This window comes from Natrix helvetica (genome assembly GCF_964273705.1).
Source record: "Natrix helvetica genome assembly, chromosome: 1".
Lineage (NCBI taxonomy): Eukaryota > Metazoa > Chordata > Lepidosauria > Squamata > Natricidae > Natrix > Natrix helvetica.
The window spans coordinates 256,704,367-256,728,408 of record NC_138548.1 but is presented as its reverse complement, the minus strand read 5'-3'; the positions used below and the strand labels follow the sequence as shown (position 1 = coordinate 256,728,408).

Below are 24,042 nucleotides of genomic sequence, written 5' to 3'. Positions count from 1 at the left end.
GGTCGAACGCCTGCTTTTTGAAAGGCAAGCAGGCACAATGAGGAACCACATTTTGCATGCTTATAAACAATAAAAGCCCATTAATTCATATTTCGCGTCTTCTCAAATATCAGCCCAACGACGAATAAGCATCTCCCAAACAGCCCACTCAAAGCATCTCGCGAGAGGCGAAACAGCTGCACAAACAACACACGGCGGGTGTCACTCAAGTACGCCGCCCCGCCTTTCAAGGGGTTGTTCTCGTCTCCGTTGTGGCCTCGCCCTCTCTGTGACGTAAGATTTTTTTTTTTTTGCCGGTGAATGCCCGGATGAGGCAGGGTTCGGAGCTGTGTCAGCGAGTAAGGCGATGCGGCTACGTTGGCGGCGGGAGCAACCGTGACAGAACACACTGGACGGGTAAGGAAGAGCGCGAGGAATAAAGCCGGGGTGGGGGTGGGGGCACGGCGTCCCTCCATGCACGCGCCCGATGCGTTCCTAGTTCGAGGCAGGCTGAGGCATAAGAACCAAGTGACTCCCCCTCCCCTCCTCCCTCACCCCCGCCACCGCAAGCCCACGAGTTCGGCCGCTTCAACTCCCTCACGCCGATTGGCTGCGAACTGACAACAGAGCAGATTTCGGCCGTCGGCTCTTTTTCCTATTAGTCAGAGCGAGAGCTCTTGAGCGGCGGCGACTGGCTGGGGACTGTGCGTGTCACTCAGCGCGTAAAGGAGCGGCGGGGCGGGACAGGATCCTCCTCCCCCCTCCCCCCCTCCTCCCTGAAAGAGCGAGGAAGACGCGTTACTCTTCTCCCCCCTCCCTCCCACTCCAGTGGCCGTTTGAGCGCTTGAGGAAAAGGGCAAGAAGGAATTGGAGGTCTTTTTGGGAGAGGGTCGCTATCTCCGGGCTCTTTCGCCCCCCGCCCTTCCCAGCTTTTCGGCCTGCGCCTCCCGGTGAGGGGACACTTCTTCTCCGTCTTCTCCGGATCTGCCCTTCTTCAGGAGCTGCATAATCCGCCCTCTTAGGTCTCTTGTTAATGCTGAAGATTTCCGGCCGTTGCCCCCGTGACTCGCCTCAGGGCCCAGGTCTGTTTTTTTCCCTTCCATTAGTCCTTAAGCCGGTTTTGGTTTTTTCCCTGCTTCACGATATCGCGAAAGCTGCTTATCCGTCGGGGCGAGGCATCCTCCTGCCACCTCTCTGTTCCTGTTCGTGTGCTCTCCTGACAGTCCGCCCGTTCTCTTAAATCCATCCTGTACCGGTTATGGATTATGGGGTTTCTCTTCACTTTGTCTTTTGTTTCTCCTTGGGTATAACAAAAAAAAAAAAAATGGAACTACTCCCATGCAAACCAGCAGTCTGCTTTCCACAGATACCAGCCGGATGTCTTGGTCGGTTAATGAAGCAGCCCCTGGTTTACAGGTGCTCAAGGCGCACTTTTCCCATTCATTTTGTTGAAAGAGTCTATATATAGCGCCTCTGGTGTAGTAGGGTCTGTTTTGTAAAGTCATCGTGGGCAGCAAGCGTTGCTTCTGATGTTTTCCTCCCTGGAAATGGCTAATTTCAGTTTTGAAACCTGGTCAGATGGGGTTATCAGCTGCTTTATTGTACATCCTGTATAGTAACTCTCATCTATCTATGCGTATCAAATCTTAAGCGCCTTAAATTCCTTCCGGTATTGAAGCCTGCTTGCATGACTAATTTTGAATGTGGTTTCCTATGAGTAACATCTTAGTTTTGCCAGAAAGGAGAAGCTATTTTTTTACAGTTAAGGTGACATGACTACAAAAAGCATGTCATATTATTTACGCTTTTTTATTGCAGTTTTAAACTTTGACTTTATATTTTTAGAATCAAACACAACGAGAACACCCTCATTTGTTGACATATTTTGCCCTGCTTACGTATGAAGGTGCTTTTGGTGTTTGTAACAGATACCAGAGCTATACCTTTTAAATCCCAAGGGCTAGAGATGTAGGTTTTGTTCCACAGAGCTCTTCCATCTTTTGCTCTGAAAGACAGATTTCACTTTCATTGTTCATTATATGTGATTGGGTCAGAGAACATGGCTGCCCCCATCACATTTGATTGAATTCAGAGCATACCATTTTTATCATTACTGTTATCTTTCAATCTCTTTATATTCCTCTCCCAAGTAAAAAGGAAAACAAATGTCATGTAAATTAGAATAGATCTGTATTTTTTCATGAGTATCTGCAGTGGGCATGAGGGGCAGATGAAGAAATGCACATGAAGGTAGCATGAAAATGCTATTTATATACTTGTATCAGATGTTGGGACACAATATATTATAGTGGCATTTATTTGATAATATCATTGCATATACATGGTGTCCATTTTGTGTGGACACTTTAAATCTAAAATACCATTGCTTCTGATGTCTAATAAAAATTGCTTTCTAGGACCAACTTGTTGATATTTAGAATCCTCATAATATTCTGTCATGTTGGGAAAATGAAAAGTGTTTTGCTTGTCAGATGGTTGCTAAGATACACAAATATATTGCTGATGTCAGAAGACACATTCCCCTGAGTCACTGAAAGAATTTCCAATTGCTTAGGAGGAGGAAGTGGCAGATACAATATTGTTTGATACTGATGGAAGGTGATTATAAGAAATGCTTATGATGCAAAATAGACATCAGCAAAACTACATTAACCTAAACATTCACTTTTCCTTAAAGATCTTGCTCTTCACTGAGATACACTTAGCAGCACTATTTGAAAAACTACCAAATAATTTATAGAATATCCAGAAAAAATATCCCTCACTTGAGAATTTTAATTAATAATAAATTAATCTTTAACATGTCACAAATATATTACTTTTGTCACTTGGATTCTTCCATGTGGAAGAAAAGTTGTTACTTTTAAAAAGAGTTTCCTAAATAAATTTAGTGGAAATCTTTTATGGTTGAAGAGTAAACTCTTTGTGACCCTATAAACATGCTGGATGTGTTCTATAGATTTCATAGGAAGAAAGCTGAATATTTTGAAAAGAATGATAATGAGGGAGTGATATGTGTTAATTTTGTGGCTGTTCTCAAAACCTATGTTCTAATTATCCACCTTAAGATGGATCAACAATATGCCCATAAGTATAGTCTGCCACAATAAATGTTGGATTGAAAATATTTGATATTTCAGTTTTAAAACCAGCTTTTAGATTCTTCTTTAAAAGCTATTTGTCAGGCTGTAGAGGTGTTTCTGCTTTGAACTGATTCCAAGCAAAAGTATCCATTGAAAACTCAGTGTCATCTTTCTGGAAGAAAATTCTAAACATTCTATATCTCCTATATAGACTGAGTTAGCATTACTGTATAGTAGTGACTTTAAAGAAAAATGACTGCCATAAAAAATCTTCAATTCTGTTTTATTTAGCATACTCATACTCTAGCTTTCTTCAGTCCTTAAATTAGTTTATTATCTATGATACTTTTTATTACCACCCTGGTTGCTTTTTGTTTCTTAAAGTCTGTATGAACATGTTTAGTTTGTATAGTAGTTTATGGTAGCTATTTCAGGATCCTGTACATTTTTTTAAAGTACAGGGTTTTGTAACATATACTTAAAAATGTCAGAGGTCATTCCTTTAACTTGCTGCTTGGAAATAATTAGAGCAAGCTGAGAAGAGTGCCTGGCTCATTCTGATGTTTACTGAAGACCGAATGAGCCTCTGTAGATCTGAGGTCACATGAATTAAACTTGCATCATTCACAGAAAATCTGTTTTGCTAGCATCACTTACATCCATGGAAACCTTGAATACAACCATCACTACATTTGTAAATGGAGGCAGTGTTTCTTTAATTAATTATATTATGCATTACCATTTTGTTGAGGGAAATAACAGAAGTATAATATAACCAAATGCTCTTGACAGTTATAATCTGGTCTATACAGTATTTTATTTGGTTCTGTGGTTTGTACAAACCCAACCAATTTAGTTTATAAACCATGGTTTTTCACTATGAATAATAGTAATCTATGAATATTAGTAAAGTAGAATAAAGAGCTGCATCTAATAAACCAGGTGACTTACTGGTATCTGGTGACTTACTAGTTTGGCTCCTTAAAGAAAATATGTATTAATATGATTGTATTGTTTTGATTAACCTGGCAGTAAGAAACTTTGGCTTCTGTTCTTTTACACAGAAAACTAACTGAACTTAATCAGTTTTAGGATATGATGTATGTATTTATCGATTTTGTATAGCTACCCATCTCATAAAACTAACTCTTGGTGGCATACAATAATCAAATAAAACAACACCTATATAAAACAATCCATATAGGCTATAATAATCCTTATTAAAATATAAATATAGAAACATAGTTTACATTTAAGTGTACGTTTAATATGTTTTAATACAGTCATGTGAGTTTTTAATCATTTCATGCTATAACTAATTTTATGTAATCAAAATATGAATTTTTATAACATACTTTTCATAATTGACTTTTTTGTGTACTTCCTAACTATAGTACAGCATAAGAGTGATTTTTGTTTTGTTTCTCACACAGAAAAAAAATTAGGAAAGATTCCATACATGTACATTTAACTTTTTTGTGAATTTTTCTCCTTTTGGAGAAAAGTCTGCAACAGTGACAATATTATTACTGGGCTTTATCAATAGATCCACTTTAGACATTGTTCTTGTCCAATTACTGATATACCCTCTGCTTTTATCTTTTCTAATTAGTGTATGGTTAGCTATGTAGCTCTAATCACTAAAAATAGGTAGACTTTAAATAGAAATTGAAGCTAAAATTAGAAAATTGGTTTTATTTTCTAATTTAATCATATTAAATAAGGATTATGATTTGCTGATTTAGCATAAAGTAGTTTATAAGCTTAATGTTACCCCAATACCTAAGTCAAGATTTTGGGATTGGGAATAGCAGATGATTAACTCAGTAAAAGACCTATATGTAAGCATGTAAAAATAGAACACTGTGTTTAAGTGCAATGAGATAATTCTTTACTGCAGAATATGTATCCCCAATATTTACAACGGTATAGATTATGATATTGTCCCCCAATAATACTTGGAGATCAAGGCCTAATTCAATACAACATAGATCTCCTATGGTTTTGTGCACTGAAGTAATTTTTCCCCAGAGTAAATACATTTTAAGAAAAGAGATGGAAAACAATGGGTGGAGAGGTCATATGCTCTTATGTAGTTACTTCTGTGTTAGAACATTTTGGGATTGCTATATGAGACTCCAATACATTATGGGCTCTTCTGTTTGAACACTGCTGAACTGCACATTACTACCTGTGTTAATTCTGATCACGAAAAACAGGAGCATGGAAATTGGTTAATTTCTTGTCACTGGAAGACATTGCCCAGTTAGGTTCTTGAGCCAAGAATAGTTTTTCTGCTTGGCTGCTTTTCAGCAGCTATTTTCCATGCAAGAGAATGTACATAAGCTAGCCATGGAACAGTATTAGATCCAGACTTTATTTAAATAATAAATAAAAATAAAAGATTCAGCAAACTTAACACGTTAAAAAGATTAAGAGAATTCATAGATGCAGGTACATATGTGGGTGTTCATGGCCAATATTAATCATGCAGGTGAAATGAGCAGTGTAGAAATTTAATAAATACTTTTTGGGGGGAAACTGTAATATTTGAATATTGCTGTTTTCTGGAGGAATTTGCAGGATTAGCCAGGATTGGGTATTATGATGTCCAATTGGCCTCGAGACAGAGTTAAAACTGAAGCCACGCCTCTGTGCTCCTTGCTTTTGATTCCCAGTTTCATCTCTGTCTGGCCAAAGAAGGACAAGTTGCTTTTGGTTCCAGAGATTCCCAAACACAATCCAGTGCCATCCTACAATTTCTTCCTACCTACCTCCCCCCTTTTGCCTCCATCTGCTTCTTGGAAGCCTCCTCTTGGTGTGGCTTGCTCCCGGACTCTAGTAAGGGTTTTGAAAATTGTTTGTTGGGGCTATTAGAGGCGGGACGCCATTCCGGTGGCCATTTTGGGCCTTGTGTTATAGCGGGCCGCATGGGCTGAGGCAGAGGCTGCTTCGGAGCCTCGATCTCATACCTGCCATCCCGGGGGCAATCCCTTCTACAGCAGCGGCTGCGGCAAGGCCATGCGGACCCAGGGCGAGGCCCGGAGTGGCGGGGGACATCGAGGAGCACGTGCCGCACTACGTGGTGCTTCCGGCAATCGCGCGGCTTGAAAAGGGGCCAGAAAGATCTACCGACGGCTGCGATCATTGCACAGAGACTGTGAGTCTCTATGGGGGAAGCTGTTTTTTGCTGCTGGTCAGGTGGGCTGAGCCGGAAGGAGGCCCGACCTGGTACCATGGCGGATGGAGAAGAGAGGCCTGATTCCACCCCATTGTCCCCTGGGGAGGGGCCTTCCAGTAGGGCCCAAGAAAGACCCACTGCCTCTGCAAGGCTGCTCAAGACCATGGCTGCTGGGAAACCTTCCAAGGCTTTACAGAGAGACGAAGAGAGGAGGCACAGGGCCCTGGAAAAGCAGGTGTCCAGGGCTGAACAGAGGGGTAGGCCTAGTTCTCCCTTGAGATCCAGATCACCTATTAGATCAAGGTCTAGGGCTCCTCGCAGGGGGGATTCCCCATTATATGTTAGGGAATATGCAGGGGATATTTCCCCTCCCCCCTCCATGGTAGAACAGGGCCCCTATCTGAGGGATCCTTTTCAATGCAGGGGGCCCAGGGGGAATAGCCCCATTAGGCCATCCTTGGCTCCACAGACCGATGACTTTAAACAGGCTGGGGAGGAGGATTCCTTCATTAGAGACATGGAGCAGCTTCCTGCAAGCATTCAGAGGTTTATTTCCTCTGCAATTACACATGGAATTGCTACTGGATTGCAGAAGGGGACTGCAAGCCCTGCAACTGTGGCAAAGGTGACTGGGGTGGTGGTGGCGAAACACTGCTCAGGCCAGGCCTAGACCCTTCCCCTCAGGAGTGCACCGACCAATTTTGCCTTTTCTGGCTAGCAAAGTTTCCATGGCTGGGGCTCAGGTTCAGGGAGAAGTAGATATGTCCGATGATGAGGATCCCTCAAAGCCTGAAGCACCAGCATTCTCAGGCTTGTTTCCCCCGGATTTGTTCAGATCTCTGCTGCACAAGGCTAGGGCCACAACGCAGCTGGGAGATACGGAGAGCCCAAGGAAGGAGCCAAGGAAGGTGGCCCGGAAAAGAAACCTGAGGGCCAGGTTTACTCAGAGGCTCCTCTAGCGAAGGAGGAAATCCCTGCCCCTAAGCTATTCTTGGAAGTAGTTTAGAAGCAGTGGGAAAAGCCAGGGAATTTCCTAACCCTAATAGCAGTGATAGGAGATTCTTTAACATAGAACCTAGTTTTTCTGAGGCTTTGATGATGTCCACATTTGACCTTCCAGTGGTGGCCTTGGCTTCCACACCTATGGTGGTGCCCAGAGATGTGGCTGACTACTTGAAGACCGATGACAAGAAGGCTGAGCTGACTCTTCGCAAAACATTCCAGTCTTCCGCGTGGGCCATCAAGGCAGCTGCCTCAGCGTCATTCTTCAGCTGCACGGCTATCCTTTGGCTACAACATATGTAGGAGCGGATTCCGCCAGAGGAGGTGCGTACTCATCTGGATCTCAACAAGCTGGTTGCTGTTGCTCAATTTTCTGCTGATGCCACTCAGCATGCCATGAAGTATGCCTCTCCGGCGATGGCCTCCTCAACAAGCTGGTTGCTGTTGCTCAATTTTCTGCTGACCTCCAGACGCCTCCTGTGGCTGCGGGGTTGGCAAGCTGAGAACAAGACGAAGTGGCACCTGGCCTCATCACCTTATGCTGGGGGCTCCCTTTTCAGTGCCCAGTTGGACCCAATCCTCGTTGAGTACAAGAATAAGAAGAAGGTCATGCCCATGCCCGCAAAGAAGTCGGAGCAGAAGTCAGCATCTTAATTTTGGAAGCAGCCTTATCGTCAGTAAGATCAGGAAGTTCAACAAAGCAGGTATTTTTCAAGATCAGATAGGCAGTCAGATAGACACTACTCGAGGGATAGTCCTAAGTTCCAACCCCAGGGGAAGAGGCCCTTTTGGAGGGAAGGTGGCCATTCCTACCAGTGGGGCAGATAGGTCAATGGCGACCCTACCCATAGGCGGCAGACTGATCCTGTTTGCCGATGCCTGGGCTGAGCTTATCACAGATGCCTGGGTTTTGAACACCATCAGATTTGGCCTGCGCCTGGAGTTCCTCTCCATTCCTCCAAACCACTTTCGGACTTTTTCAGTCGCTAAGAGTAGAGATAAACGCAATCTCATGAGACAGGCGATCCAATACCTCTTAGATATCAGGGCGGTGGAACTGGTTCCACCTGACCAAGTAGGGTCAGGATTCTAATCTCTTTGTCGTTCTGAAACGTTCGTAGGGATGGAGGATGATACTAGATCTAAAACTTCTAAATTTTCACCTGGTCTATAGGAGATTCAAGATGGCTGCCCTTAAATCCATTTTGGCGGGGATCAGGTGTAATGACTTCATGGCCTCCATCGTTCTGACGGAGGCTTATCTCCATATCCCCATATTCCCTGGTCATCGTAAATACCTCAGATTCTCCTATTTAGGTAGACATTATCAGTATAGGGCCTTACCGTTTGGACTGGCGTCTGCGCCTCACACCTTCACTAAGGTCCTGGTGGCGGCTTCCCTCCAAGAGCGCTCCGTCAGGATCCAATGTTATCTCGATGACATTTTGATCCAGACGGCATCATTTGAACGCGCGAGGGAAGACATTTCGTTAGTAGTGTCTATGCTCCAACAGTTAGGTTTTTCAGTGAACTTGGATAAGAGTTCCCTGGTCCCCAGCACCAGGAATCTTCACCTGGGACTCTCATAGATTCCATTTTGGGGAAGGTATTCCGGTCCCACAACCGCAAGTTAGTTTGTTAGCTTTAGTTAGACAAGTTATACGTCAGCATTTTGTTCCTGTAGTGGTGCTCTCCAGCTTGCTGGGGAAATTCATTTCTTGCATGGATGTGGTGCCTTGGGCTTGTCTGCACACGAGGCCACTTCAATGGCATCTCCTGTCGCATCAGAGGTCCAACTCCAGCAACTCCGAGGCAAGGGTTCCAGTGACGTCGCAGGTGCAGCTGTCGTTGAGGTGGTGGCTCTCCCTGGCACTACACAAGGGCTGCGAGTTCAGGGAGCCACAGCGCCTAATCCTGACAACAGACGCCAGCTTGTACGGATGGGGAGCTCTCTTGGAGTCCCGGATGGTGCAAGGCATTGGACTTGGATGGACCTCCAGGACAATATCAATTGGTTGGAGCTGCGAGCGATTCACTTGGCACTGCGGCACTTCAAGGACCATGTACGAGACCTTGGTGCTAACCGACAATGTGGCAGCGAAGGCCCCACATTGTCAGCTGGCAAGGCGGCACACACTCCAGGGCTCTTCATACTGATGCAATGGCACTCAGCGCCTGGGTGGAGAGGCATCTTCGATCGCTCAGGGCAGAGCACATCACGGGAGTGAACAATCATCAAGCCGACTGGCTCAGTTGGTCCACTGTCGACCACGGAGAGTGGAGTCTTCTTCCGGAACTGTTCCAGACCATCTGCTCCAGGTTTGGCCATCCGGAGGTGGACCTGTTTGCCACATCACAGAACACTCAGGTGGAACGTTTCTTCTCTCGGGTCCCGACTCAGGGGATGGAAGGGGTCGACGCTCTTTGGACTCCATGGCCGGAGGACCTGCTCTACGCTTTCCCTTCCCTTCCCCTTCTCCCTGGGGTAGTTCGGAAGGTGATCTCAGAGAGGGCGGAGCTCATCTTAGTGGCACCTTACTGGCCATGCTGGGCATGGTTTGCGGACCTCATGTGCCTGTCAGTGTCACATCCGTGGAGGATCCCGGGGAGGGAGCATACTCAGGCAGGGGAACCTGGTGCATCCCGAGCCACAGTGGCTGCAACTAGCCATGTGGAAATTGAGCGGGAATGCCTGAGGGATGCCCAGCTTTCCCAGAGAATAATCTCCACCATTGAGGCCTCACGCAGGGGTTCCACCACCAGAATCTATGATTCCACCTGGGGGGTCTTTGCAGAGTGGTGCCAGGCCTCAGGAGCAGATCCCCGTGAGGCTTCGGTACTGCATGTCTTGGAGTTCCTCCAGAGGGGTTGGATAAGGGGCTCTCACATGGCACCCTTAGGAGGCAGGTAGCAGCCCTATCCACGATCATTCAGGGAGAAGGGCTCCTTCCACTTTCCTAGCTTCCGTTAGTTGAGAGGTTCCTGTGGGGTGCGGGCAACCTCCGCCCCCCTGGTAATCCACAGATTTCCAACTTAGAGCCTCACTACGGTTCTCCAAGCCATGACAGGGGCACCATTTGAACCACTGAGGACAGTTGACCTGATGCTCGTGACACTTAAGGTAGTGTTTCTCATGGTGGTCACCTCAGCCCGTCGAATCTCTGAACTGGGGGCATTGTCCTCCAGGTCGGATCTTTGCACATTCCACAATAATTGGGTCGTCCTGCGACTGGATCCGACTTTTCTCCCCAAGGTAAATTCCCTTTTTCACAGATCACAGGAGGTGGTCTTGCCAGATTTTTGCCCGGATCCGTCACGAGATAGGTAACGCCTTTGGCACAGGCTGGATGTCAGGCTTGCCTTGCACATTTACCTGAAGCGCACGGAGAGCCTCAGGAAATCTGAGTCACTTTTAGTTTCCTTTTACCCGTTTTCCTTGGGGAAGAGGGTGTCCTCTTCTGCCATATGGAGGTGGATCAAATTGGCCATCACACTGGCCTATGAGGTTCAGCACCTACAGGTTCCCCATGGCATTACAGCACACTCCACTAGGAGTGCGGCTATCTCAGCAGCCTGGCTACACAGGCGCCTATTGCGGAGATTTGTAGGGCCGCTATGTCGGTGTCCCCGTCTCCCTTTATCAGGCACTACAGGTTAGACGCTTTACCTTTATCAGGCACTACAGGTTAGACGCTTATGCATGGGCTGATGTGGCGTTTGGGCATAGGATGTTACAACAGGTGGTAGCACATGAGTAACCCAGGACCAACAGTGACCCCCCGCCCCCCGAGGGACGTTAACTTGGGTATGTCCCAATCCTGGCTAATCCTGCAAATTCCTCCAGAAAATGACAGTTGGTCTTACCTGAACTGTTATTTTGGGAGGATTGCAGGATTAGCCAGGTTCCTGCCCTAGTATTGGGGTTGGGGAGTTCAGGGAGTAGGAGGTGTTCCCTTATGACTTGTTTTCAGGTGTTTTTCAGTAGACTTGACTCATTGAAACTGGGAACCAAAAGCAAGGAGCACAGAGGCGTGGCTTCAGTTTTAACTCGAGGCCAATTGGACATCATAATATCCAATCCTGGCTAATCCTGCAAACCTCCCATAATAACAGTTCAGGTAAGACCAACTGTCATTTTCAGTCTTGTTTGATGCTACAGGAAATCTCTGTAGAGAATGAAACATAATAATAGCTCTTATTTTGTTATACCAGGTTTATTATTTTCTTTATGTACAATATTTAATAGTTCTTTGATATATATACTTGAAGGGGGGGGGGGAAGATGTCAGATACTTGAACTCTTATTTTGTGACATGCAGAACTCAACAATCTTCAACCAAAGATTGTTTTTTGCCCAATTGTAGCGATCCCTGAAGTGGTTAATTAGAGCGTGAACTTCAGAGAAATTATTTTGGTATGTCTTTTAGGTTCTACAAGATTAGCATTTTTCTTTTAATGAACACCACTGTTATTGTTACACCCTGATTATGTAGAATGAATCTCTTCAATGAATCAGGATAGTGATTATTCTCTTTGTTTTGCCCTAAACTTATTTTTTCCATGTTTTGTAAAGTGTAGCATATCTTCCCTTTGGTTTCTTGTCAGTTTAATGCTTTTTTTTAAAAATAATACTAACTTTTTCCAAAATGAACAGTTTAAGAGACCACCTCATAGCAATATATCTTAATTACTTTGACTAATATACAATGGGGGTGGTAGGGGGGGGGAGCACTATTTTGTTTGAATTTTTTAGTATAAGCCATGATTTTTTCGGATTTTAACCTAAGCAGTGTTAACATGGCTTCTCTATCATTCAGATTTCATTGTCATCATATTCATTTCTAGGGTGTAATATTTAACTAATTGTGTTATTTCCAGACCATGTGATTGAGTTTATATTTTTTGCTAAGCCATAGCTTAGTGAATGAAAACAATTGGTTTCTAATATTTTAATATTTTTAGCTGTGATCCACAGCTAAAAATATTAAAATATTACAGATGACTTTACCTAGGTTCAAATAATATCCTGTGTTGTGGTTTGTTTGATTTTATTCAGCACACTGTGCAAACCCACTTTTAGATGCTTTCCTGAATTAATGTTGCACTACTTAATTGTATTATCTTGGAGTTTTTCTCTGCTCCTGTCTTGGTACTATTTCTTTACATTGCAAAATCAAGTAAAAGACCTTAGGGATAAAAGCAGAACTGTAGTGTAGAGATTTAGAAGTGCTGTCAGTAGTTTGTTTTTAATATGTGCAAATTGCTTTAAATAGCACTTCCACTAAGAAGCACTGATATTACTATAGTAATAGTGGGGTAAGATTTATCAAGTCCAAGCTTCCACTGCACAATTAGTACTTTCCTGGGTGATATCTGTTTTACCTGCAGGTTTTCTGTGCTCTCTCAAAGAAATATTTGTGTTTTAGTTCAGGGAGTTTATGTTGGTTTGTTTAGACCATGTACAGCGTATATAGCTGGAAGGAAAACGGCAAAACACAAACAGTTCATTCACTACTTTTTTCGCTGTTTATCTGAAGGCTAGTTAGTTATACTGAGTTCAAAAGCTACTATACAGCTTTTTGTTACAGTTTCAACTTTCCCTTTTTGCTTGTTTTTGGGAGGAGGGGTTTTGGACATTTCCACTGTTCAGCCATGTACAATAGAGTATCTAGTATTTGTCCTTCATTGCTTGAATAAAAAATGTGGGTCACAGAACTGAAAAGTGCTAGACTTTCTGTCTGAGGGGGAAATGGCTGATGGTTATCAGAAATCACTGTTCTTTTTTAGCTGATAGCTTTAGCTTTCATGAAGGTGTGAGGTCTGAGGAAGTCTGTAATTCTTTTCCAAAAAATTAAGGTCAATCTAATTTATTTTTGTTTATGTTAAAAATGGATAGAAAGAATATTTAGGAAAATGTATACTAGTGTTACTGTATAGGATCTGGATTTTTTTTTATTCCACTGATAGTATTCATTTAGCTGGCCCTTGGATTTGTACAATTCTGTGGAAGGAGGCAATTAGCAATGTACTAATTATGTGACTGATTTATTTTACAAGCTGGTCTGAAAATATGATTGAAGGGCAGTGGAACAATTAAAATAAATTAAAAGAATGAGCTGCTGCTTAATATCTTTGAAAGTGAGATTAGGGTGTGAGATATCTATGAACATAACCCCCTGTTCTTTTTTCAAAAGATCAGTAGCAATAGAAAACGATTGGTTCAAGATTGTAGCACACAGTAGAATGTAATGCTGTCTCCCCTCCCATAATACCCCTAATTTAAATGCCTCTCCAGCTGATACTATATGTCTTGTAAAAGGAAATTTATGGTTAACATTTTTGTAAAACTAATTGGCAGATTATTAAAACTGAGGAAATAATTGATGCCCCGCTTTACATACTGTGATTCTGATTTAATTTTTTTCAGATATTCATATGCATGCACCCATAAAGTTTTTGTTTTAATTTGGCTGGACATGAGAAAAAAATATAATAACACTTCTGGCTTTCAAGTTGGATTTCCTGGCTAATTATTTCTTGAAATGGAAATAGGTTTAGCCATATTATTCTTGAGAGGTCAGGAATAGAAGATCTGTCTTATAACTTTGAAAAATTGACAGAGAGCTTACCTGGAACCAAAAGGATATCTCACGATTTTATTAACGAAATAATTTGTCCCTTTTTATAGGTAATTCTTATCATGGATTGTGAAGAAATTCCAGAGTTTTTAACTTCAGAAGAAGAAGCTGCATATTGGAAAGAGCTGACTTTAAAATATAAACAAAGGTATGATTCTGATACTGGGTTATTATGAGTTTTAGTCTGATATATGAACGCATTAACAATGTTCTCTTTGTGATCCAGAAGCCTGTAAATGGAAGCCAAGTATCTCAAAAATAGCATTATACTTGAATTGACTAGACTTAATGCTCTAGGATACATGAATAGAATCTCTATTGGAAGTGACCTTGCCCTATATGGAATCTCTTTTTGTAAACAATGGGGCCTTTATCACTTCAGAAACACTGCTAATTCAGACTCTTGTGACATTTGTCTATTTTACTGGGGGTATTTTCTAAAAGTTCTGCTTTCATTGAAATATGGTATTACTTCCAAGACTATCTAATTTTGATAAACTCATTCTTAGATAGTGAGAGACTTTGCCTCTGTTTTAAAGGCAGCTTGGAGGATCAGCTTTACAAAGCACTCCATGTCTATCTTCTAGTATAGATGTCCACTAATATCCAAGGTGTGTTCGTCTCCAACCACTCTTGGAGAAATCTGAATGGATTTAATTTGTTCAGAATTATCTCTTTTAACCTGACTTTACCAAATTTCAATAGTGGCAGTTTATTAGATAAATGGCAAAGGACGTTCCAAAGAATTAATTTTACATTTTGTGTGTGTGTGTGTGCATAATTATATATGTAAAGTTCTGAACAGCTTTAATTAAAAATAAATAAATAAAGGCATATACTATAGTTGCAATTGATAGAGAAATTGAGTGCTTACTAATCTATTGACAAGTAGTGATTTGTAGCTATTTGTATCCAAGATCTAATGGATACTTCAGAGGAAAGTGGGTACATTGGCAGCATCTGTTGATACTGCTATAAAGAACTATGCCTTTTCCTGGCTTGCCAGCAGCCTTGAAAATGTACATTGGAGTTAAAGATACAGTATGCCAATAGAATGTGACAAGGTCATTATACCCTCTCACTATTGTTTTTATTCCCTTGTATCAGGATAAGTTCGGAAAAAGATGCACGCTCATTAAGAAGGTGCCAATAGGTCTAGTATGGGTGCCCATGTCCCCTCAAAAATATTTTTTCTGCTTTACAACTAAATAGCCTCATATCTGTATTAATAATAAAAGCATATTCCTGGACAAAATCTCTATTCACTACTATTATTCCTGTTATAGTTTTCAAGAGGCCCATGAAGAGCTGGCAGAATTTCAGGAAGGCAGCAGAGAACTGGAAGCAGAGTTAGAGGCCCAACTGGTACAGGCTGAACAAAGAAACAGAGATTTACAAGCAGACAACCAAAGATTAAAACAGGAAGTGGAAACCTTAAAGGTACAGCTTGGGAAGAAAAAATGTCTTCTGCTATTGCATGATTCTTTGCTGTAGAACACAGCACTTAGATGTATAATCACTCTTGTTTTAGGGTTTTTGCACTCTCTGATTGATAAAAGTACAAGTCTACTAATTTTAACCCAAATCAGTGGGTTGCTGAAGAAGTTAAGTTTCCTAGGTTGTGTCTTGTAACCTTAAGAGTTCCAGTTAACCGTTTTCTGTTCAGCTGTTGTTAACATGAATATTTCATGCTAGGTCCAAAAATTGAAGCCTGGGTCTTCCATAACAATTTTTTTCCTTTAAGATCTAAAGCACTACATAGCTATATTCAGACAGTAGCATAGAAATGTATTTAAACTTCTTGGATTAATTTCAGAGATATAGAATTTTTCATGTCCTTTATTTTCAGGAAAAACTTGAACACCAATATGCACAAAATTATAAGCAAGTGTCTTTATTGGAAGATGACTTGAGCCAGACTCGGTCAATTAAAGACCAATTGCATAAATATGTAAGAGAGCTAGAACAAGCCAATGACGATCTTGAGCGTGCAAAAAGGTAAGGAATGTTGGTGATTGCCAGTTATCTGACTGAAGAAAGCATGTATTGCTCAGGCTTTTATGTTTTTTTAGTGCTATAAACAGTTTCTTGATATTGGTGCAGTTCTGCAACTAAAACTAAAGTTTGTCAGATTCCCCAAACCACTTTCATTTGTTATATTTTCTTCTGAAAGTGAATTTTGAAATGTTCAAAAAATCATGAAGTAATATTTAAAAAACAAGCATCATATTTGCCTTAGATTTTTATTCAAATTCTTCTACATAGGTTTTTTTTATTTAACAAAGCTTAATGATTGAGTAGACAGCAATGTTTATGGGTGATATTGGAGTACTTTCTCCTAACTAATATTCAGAACATTCTGTAAGAAAACTAGTCAATTGGTTTAGTTTTCTAAACTATAGGATCAGATTTTATATGTACCAAGGTTTCACTTTGACTACTTTTGTATCTAAAATAGCACCTTACAAGTAGGTATGTATTTGATTATAGAGTATTAAGAATAAGACTATTAAGTAAGATAATGGCTTGATTTTTTAAAATTCATTGTATAGTTATTATTAGCATGGAGAGCTGCAATCTTGTTCTGCATGATCTTTATCGACCCAACCAGCTCCTGGGATGGCTTATATTTTGTTCAGTAATTATCTGTCTTTGACAGATAATCCTCTGTTTCTTGATGTTTCTTTATCTCCCACAGTTCAATGTCTATTAAAGAGTTTATTTCTTCTGATTTTTTTTAAAATTTCTAGGGCCACAATTGTTTCTTTAGAAGATTTCGAACAAAGGCTGAATCAAGCCATAGAGAGAAATGCTTTTTTGGAAAGCGAACTGGATGACAAGGAATCTCTGCTAGTTTCTGTGCAAAGACTGAAAGATGAAGCTAGAGGTACTACTTAATATATAGCTGCTAATTAATGTTGTAATAATGGGAAACTCTGATTTTCTAGGTTATAAGAAAGTTGCAAGATAATTTTCTAGTTCTGAAGCATAGCTAAAGTTCATCTAATGTATTCATATTTTTATGGCTATTTCATGAAGTGTCAAACAAGCATATATCAATTTGAAAAGAAGCACATTCATTGTGCACATTAGCACACTATTTAACATCAGATCCTGGGATCAATCCACCCTCATCCCTGCTTAATCTGTGAAATCAAATCAAGCAACTACAAGGCCTACAATTTGGTGGTGTTAACCTTTTGTGAGGCATAGGAGTGTCTCAAGAATGAACAGAATAGTTGAACGAATGGACTGGGGAGAGGGAAGGGTTTTTTATACTCATAGCTAAAATAAACAAGTTTGTCAATTTTTTCTTAAAATTTACAGATTTAAGGCAAGAACTAGCAGTACGAGAAAGACAACAAGAAGTAACTAGGAAATCTGCTCCTAGTTCCCCAACCCTGGATTGTGAAAAGATGGATTCAGCAGTCCAAGCTTCACTGTCGCTGCCAGCAACACCTGTTGGGAAAGGCTGTGAAAACAGCTTTCCCTCTCCAAAAGGTAGAACATATACATGTATATTTTCTGAAATACGGAATGCTTATATTACAAGTAGAAATTGAGCCAAGTTTAATTATTTATATCCCTGTATACAACTGTTTTTTGTTCTCAGAATATTGGGTCAGGGAACAATGTTTGAATAGCATAAATCCATTTCATCTGTAACATTTTTCCCTTTGTCCTCTTTAGCTATAAAATCTGATCTGTATAACAGCAATGTAAGTTAGGAATTTAGAACACTAGCAGTAAGAATTTGGTGACAAAAAAGCCCATAGAGGCCCACCCTTAAAATGTGGTAAATTGCAATCGTGACCACAGGATCCTGCAAATGGTCCTGAATGTTGTTAAGTTGTTAAGTGCCCAAATTATGATCATATGAACACAAGGGTAATTTCATAGTTGTAAGTGTTGTAAGGGCCTTGTAACTTTGAACTGTCATTAAATGTACAGTCATAAGTGAAGGACTACCTGTATTTTTACCCTTGCATTACACTTAGTAATATGCATGTTCAGCCTTAGAGGAAAGTGTCGGAAGTGATTTTATGGAAATAAGATTTTATGTAAATCAGTGTTGTTTATAGAATTGTTTTATTCCTGGCCATCAAATTTAGACAAAATATATTGCTATGGCACTCACTGAAACATAAAAGATCCTGGTGTGGGGTTGCTCTTTGTTCCTTTTGTTGTTGTAAAAGCTTAAGTTTTGGACATTGTAATTACGTGACTATTCTGTTGTATTTGTGGGTTTGTTGCAGCTATTCCCAATGGCTTTGGTACCAGCCCCCTTACTCCATCTGCCCGAATATCAGCTCTCAACATTGTAGGTGATCTTCTAAGAAAAGTGGGGGTAAGAACTATGCTCTGCATCATGCTATCTTGCTATGGCTGACATACAGTGCAATTCCTCACATGCATTGAAATGGTTTCCTGTCTAAGCAGGGGGGTGGACTGGAAGACCTCCAAGGTTCCTTCCAACTCTGTTGTTCGATTTTATTCTAGTCCAGTGAAAGGCAATTAAGTAGGTTTACTTTATTACATGAAACAAATGTTTCTGTACTATTATGATACTAAGCAGAATTAAACTCATTGGGGCTTATTTTAGAGAAATTTAGAATTGTGCTATTTACATATTTTGAATGATTACATGGAGCAGAAAAATTGTATATACAAAGGAGGGAGGGATTACATATATTTACTTGGAAAGAACTGACCTGGGAATCAAGCATGTACTGCTAGAGCAACAGCTCTGTGGTTACATGTAGTGAGAAATGACAATAACATTTAGCATAGTAAGACTACTGTATTTTTTGGAGTATAAGATGCACCAAGATTTTGAATAGGTAAATTAAAAAAAAAAGTTTTTACACTCTGCAGACCTCCCAAACCCTCTTCACGCCTCATTTTTTGTGAAAAATGGAGCATGCAGAGAGTTTGAGAGGCCTGTAAAGTGCTCCTGGGGGCTGGAGAGTGGCAAAAATGAGAAAAAGAGGTCAGTTTTTTTGCCCCCCCTAAAAGGGCATGCAAAGCCTTTAGGAGGCTTGTAGAGTGCTCCTGGGGGCTGGGGGGGGCGTGCTCAAAAAAGAGCAAAAAATGGTCCATTTTTTGCTTGTTTTGCCCTCCCCAGCCCCCAGGAGCACTTTGCAGGCCTCCTAAAGGCTATGCACGTCCAATTTTGTGAAGGGGGCAGGGTTTCGGGAGGCCAAAAATACTGTATTCAGTGTATAAAAGACACCCAGATTTTCACCCTCTTTTTGAGGGTAAAAAGGTGTGTCTTATACTCCGAAACATATGGTAATATTATTTGTAGAGTTCAGCATCTTGAATCTTAGCTTTTACTAATTCTTTTTTTAAAAGTTCATGGCTGTGTTAAAAGATACGCAGTGCATGAAATTTTACAAATCTCATATCTTACAATCAGTAAAGAGAGGTGCATATATTTTAAATATTCCACTCCCAATTCCTGTATTGCAAATACTTGTATCATTTTTAAAATATTTTCTTAGTATGTAAATTGCAGTTTCCACTACTAAAGATATTGATGGATATTAAATAACTGGTTGCTGTTTTAGATTCTCTGTGGACGAATATTTGAAACCAGTTTCAATTAATGGGCATACTTTTAAATTCAGTTCTTAACCAAAAATGTATGTTAAGAGCACTTATATTTCTTTGCAAATAATTTTACCCAGAGTGATTCTTTATATTTTTCATTGTGATGTGGCTCCTAATAATTCTACCTTCTCTATTTGTTCATCCAGAGTGATAATACATTCTATTTTATTTAAATTCCTTCTCAGGCTTTAGAATCCAAATTAGCTGCTTGTAGGAACTTTGCAAAGGACCAGGCTTCACGTAAATCATATGTTGCAGGAAACATAAATAGCAGTATGATCAACAGCAATGGCATCAAGTTCTGTCATCCAGGACATACAACATTTTATGACAAAGCGTAAGTTTTGTTTTTATATGAAGTTTTAGAGTGTTGCTTTGCATAAGGTTTCCTCACTCCTTGATTCATAAACATCTTTCTTTTTTTCTTTTTTGTTCAAATAAATTCTGACTCCTTGTGTCTGTAGTGATTAGTCCCTGCAGTTTTCCTAGCAAGATTTACACTCATGATTTGCAATTGACTCCTTCCTAAGATCAAGAGTGAATGACTGGTCCAAAGTCACCCAGATGGCTTTGTGCCTAAAGCAGGACTATAACCCATGATCTGCCAGTTTTTAGCCTAATGTCTTAACTACTGTATCAAACTGGCTTTATCTTTATTTTGACATAGGCTCAAACTTTACTTGTTATATCTTTTCCTTAATGAATGAAAAAAGGGAATTTATATATCTTCCATTTGACTGCATTGCAAGAAATATGACAAGACAGCCTCAAACAACTTTATATTTTGACTTTGAACATTTTCATGAATGAGAAAAATGTTCCTAACAATAAGAGTCATCTCATACAAAAAGAAATCATAATTACTTGACTTACTACACTTTACATTTGACTTCCAAATATAAGTAAAATTTAAAAATGAATAACATTGAAGTTTTCAACTGCCATTCATTAAAATTGTAGAATACTGTTTTCATCTACCCAAGAAATATATAATTAGCCACAAGGTTTAAAAGATTTTGTGGCTGTGTCACTTTATTTGAATTGATGATTTCCTATATTTCTTTTTTTTTCTTTTCTTTATTGATTCTTACTTCAGGATCAGTATTTCTGATACGAGCTTATTGAATTTTTTTTTAGCTCTGGATGATTCCAACTATAATCATCTAAATAATTAGGGATGACTGGAAGTAATATACAGTGGGGCAAAAAAGTATTTAGTCAGCCACCAATTGTGCAAGTTCTCCCACTTATGAGAGAATCCTGTAATTGGCATCATAGGTAGACCTCAACTATGAGAGACAAAATGAGAAAACAAATCCAGACAATCACATTGGCTGATTTGGAAAGAATTTATTTGCAAATTATGGTGGAAAATAAGTATTTGGTCAATATCAAAAGTTCATCTCAATACTTTGTTGTATATCTTTTGTTGGCAATGACAGAGGTCAAACGTTTCCTGTAAGTCTTCACAAGTTTGGCACATACTGTTGCTGGTATGTTGGCCCATTCCTCCATGCAGATCTCCTCTAGAGCAGTGATGTTTTGGGGCTGTTGCTGGGCAACACAGACTTTCAACTCCCTCCAAAGGTTTTCTATGGGGTTGAGATCTGGAGACTGGCTAGGCCACTCCAGGACCTTGAAATGCTTCTTACGAAGCCACTCCTTCGTTGCCTGGGCGGTATGTTTGGAATCATTGTCATGTTGAAAGACTCAGCCATGTTTCATCTTCAATGCCCTTGCTGATGGAAGGAGGTTTGCACTCAAAATTTCACAATACATGGCCCCATCCATTCTGTCCTGTACACGGATCAGTTGTCCTGGTCCCTTTGCAGAGAAACAGCCCCAAAGCATGATGTTGCCACCCCCATGCTTCACAGTAGGTATGGTGTTCTTTGGATGCAACTCAGCATTCTCTCTCCTCCAAACATGACGAGTTGTGTTTCTACCAAACAGTTCTATTTTGGTTTCATCTGACCATATGACATTCTCCCAATCCTCTTCTGGATCATTCAAATGCTCTCTAGCAAACTTCAGACGGGCCCGGACATGTAATGGCTTAAGCAGAGGGACATGTCTGGCACTGCAGGATCTGAGTCCCTGGTGGCATATTGTGTTACCCTTTGTAACACAATATGCTGCCTTTGTTCCGTTGGTCCAGCTCTCTGCAGGTCATTCACTAGGTCCCCCCGTGTGGTCCTGGGATTTTTACTCACTGTTCTTCTGATGCATGGAGTCCCAGATCGAGGGAGATTATCAGTGGTCTTGTATGTCTTCCATTTTCTAATTATTGCTCCCACAGTTGATTTGTTCACACCAAGCTGCTTGCCTATTGCAGATTCAGTCTTCCCAGCCTGGTGCAGGTCTACAATTTTGTTTCTGGTGTCCTTCGACAGCTCTTTGGTCTTCACCATAGTGGAGTTTGGAGTGTGACTGAGGTTGTGGACAAGTGTATTTTATACTGATAACAAGTTCAAACAGGTGCCATTGATACAGGTAATGAGTGCAGGACGGAGGAGCCTCTTAAAGAAGAAGGTACAGGTCTGTGAGAGCCAAAAATCTTGCTTGTTTGTAGGTGACCAAATACTTATTTCCCACCATAATTTGCAAATAAATTCTTTCCAAATCAGCCAATGTGATTGTCTGGATTTGTTTTCTCATTTTGTCTCTCATAGGTGAGGTCTACCTATGATGCCAATTACAGGCCTCTCTCATCTTTTTAAGTGGGAGAACTTGCACAATTGGTGGCTGACTAAATACTTTTTTGCCCCATTGTAGATATCTTATAAATACTGATTAGGAATAGTGTTAAATACTGCAATAGAACAAGCAAATGATCGAGTGAAGGAATTAAAAATGCATATTGGATGAGAGATTCCATTGTCCTTTCATTATTTTTCAAGGCAGTTTCACAGTTTTGATGGTACTGCAAATATGACTCAGACTGATGCTATTCCTCACAACTGTATTTCAAATTGTGGGTTTCAGTACATCTTAAAGACCTAAGTTGCTACTTAAAGTTTTGGGATAATAATATTTAGAATTTAAAACTGAAAGAAGTACTTTACATTTGACCAAAGACTAAACTAAGAATCAGCCAAGGAAGTTGCTGCAAACTTAAGAGTGTAACCTGAACCTTTGCAGGTACTGGCAAATACTGAACATTGCAAGTACTTTTTAAAGATAGTCACTCCCAGACTCTATAAAAGCAGTAACTTTGGCATGAATAGCTATCTAGGACTGATGAATAATAAATCCCTATTGAAAATTGAGCTGCTCAAAATATTATAAGGAAGAATGTGGAGAGACGTCTCTGTAGGCTCCTTTTATGCCTAGCCAAATGTCTGTGCAACTTGCAGAACAAGGATATGTCTTGGCTGTTTGCACATCGGCAGGATAGAAATGATTTATTCATACGATTACTGTTAAAGTCAATTCAAGTCCAGCAATTCAAAGTAGCACAGTTTCCAATCTTGAATTTTGAACTCAAAATTAATAACACCCCCCGCCCCCGAACCATAATATAAGTGAATTATAAGCTAGGAAAAGCTCACTCTTATCAATGACTTCTAAAATCTGTTTACTGGATTGATTTTTTTTTCATCAAAATTATACAAGGGGCAATTATCAGGAGCATTCAAAACATACAGTACATGTATTTCATATTGTTCCTTGCTGCAGCATTTTTCTTTTCCCTTCATTCTGCATAAAGATCTATTTATTTTTGTTACTCTTATGCTTTCTACAATGTTGATTAGTCTGGCTTCTTCCAGATCTCACTCTGTGCCCTTTGGAAAACCTGTCTCCCTTAACTTGGAGCATGCATTTCTGCAACCACTAAACATCTTTCAGTCTGTCAGTAATCAATCCCTTTTCTTATTCACTCTTGATGTAGCATACAAGAACGTTGTGCTTATCAATAGTCAGCATTCATTTAGAGTAAAAAATAAAGGTACATTGCAGTCGATAACTGCAGTTCTCCTACAAACAATAGTGCAAACCTCACATGGTAAGCAGAGATTACTTAAATACATTTAAAGTTAAAACAGCAGCAACAAGTATTGTAAACATCTTGTTATTTAAGTGATCCAGAAGCATCAACAGCCATTTCTTTGCACTGCTTCTGCTTTTGGTTAGTGTTGATATGTCATGGTATTGTGTGTTGTGTAGCTCTTCCTGTCGTGCTGCTTCCACCTACTTCCTGTCTTATCTGCTGCCTTCACTCCCAACCCAGAACATGTTCATAAATTTGAGCATCCAAGTATGAACGGATGATAATCACTGCCTAGGGCTGAACTCCTTACAACATGAAAAGTGAGCTCAGGCATGCCCGTTCTTCTCCTCCTTCCTTTTCTTTCTTTCTCTCTATAGCCCCTGTAGTGTTCTCCCTGCCCCCAATTGTCGCTGGATCCTGAAACAGCCACGTTTGCTTATGGACCCAACCCAATCTGCTGCCGCCGCCTTATGAATGGCCTATAGTTGGGTGGTGGGACTGACTGAGGTAATTTGCTCATTGCTGTACTGCAGC

At 40.5% G+C, this 24,042-nt stretch overlaps 1 protein-coding gene across 6 annotated transcripts in view; it reads left to right on the top strand.

Moving 5' to 3' along the window:
- The first annotated feature begins 242 nt into the window (after window positions 1–242).
- NDEL1 (nudE neurodevelopment protein 1 like 1) overlaps window positions 243–24,042 on the top strand; it is a 29,323-nt gene continuing 5,523 nt past the window's right edge. For 2 of the 6 annotated variants that reach the window (XR_014174251.1, XM_081940121.1), the window contains exons 1-9: window positions 750–1,061; window positions 13,955–14,052; window positions 15,191–15,344; window positions 15,754–15,902; window positions 16,655–16,791; window positions 17,232–17,405; window positions 18,161–18,252; window positions 19,703–19,854; window positions 23,886–24,015. Coding sequence is in view for 5 of the 6 variants with exons in the window: in XM_081940121.1 (XP_081796247.1) it covers window positions 13,967–14,052; window positions 15,191–15,344; window positions 15,754–15,902; window positions 16,655–16,791; window positions 17,232–17,405; window positions 18,161–18,252; window positions 19,703–19,854; window positions 23,886–23,982 (1,041 nt within the window). In the remaining variant the exon portion in view is untranslated. Of the gene's footprint in view, window positions 397–749; window positions 1,062–13,954; window positions 14,053–15,190; window positions 15,345–15,753; window positions 15,903–16,654; window positions 16,792–17,231; window positions 17,406–18,160; window positions 18,253–19,702; window positions 19,855–23,885; window positions 24,016–24,042 lie in introns of those variants that run through there. The other 4 variants (XM_081940122.1, XM_081940123.1, XM_081940125.1 and 1 more) reach the window with 4 other exon arrangements.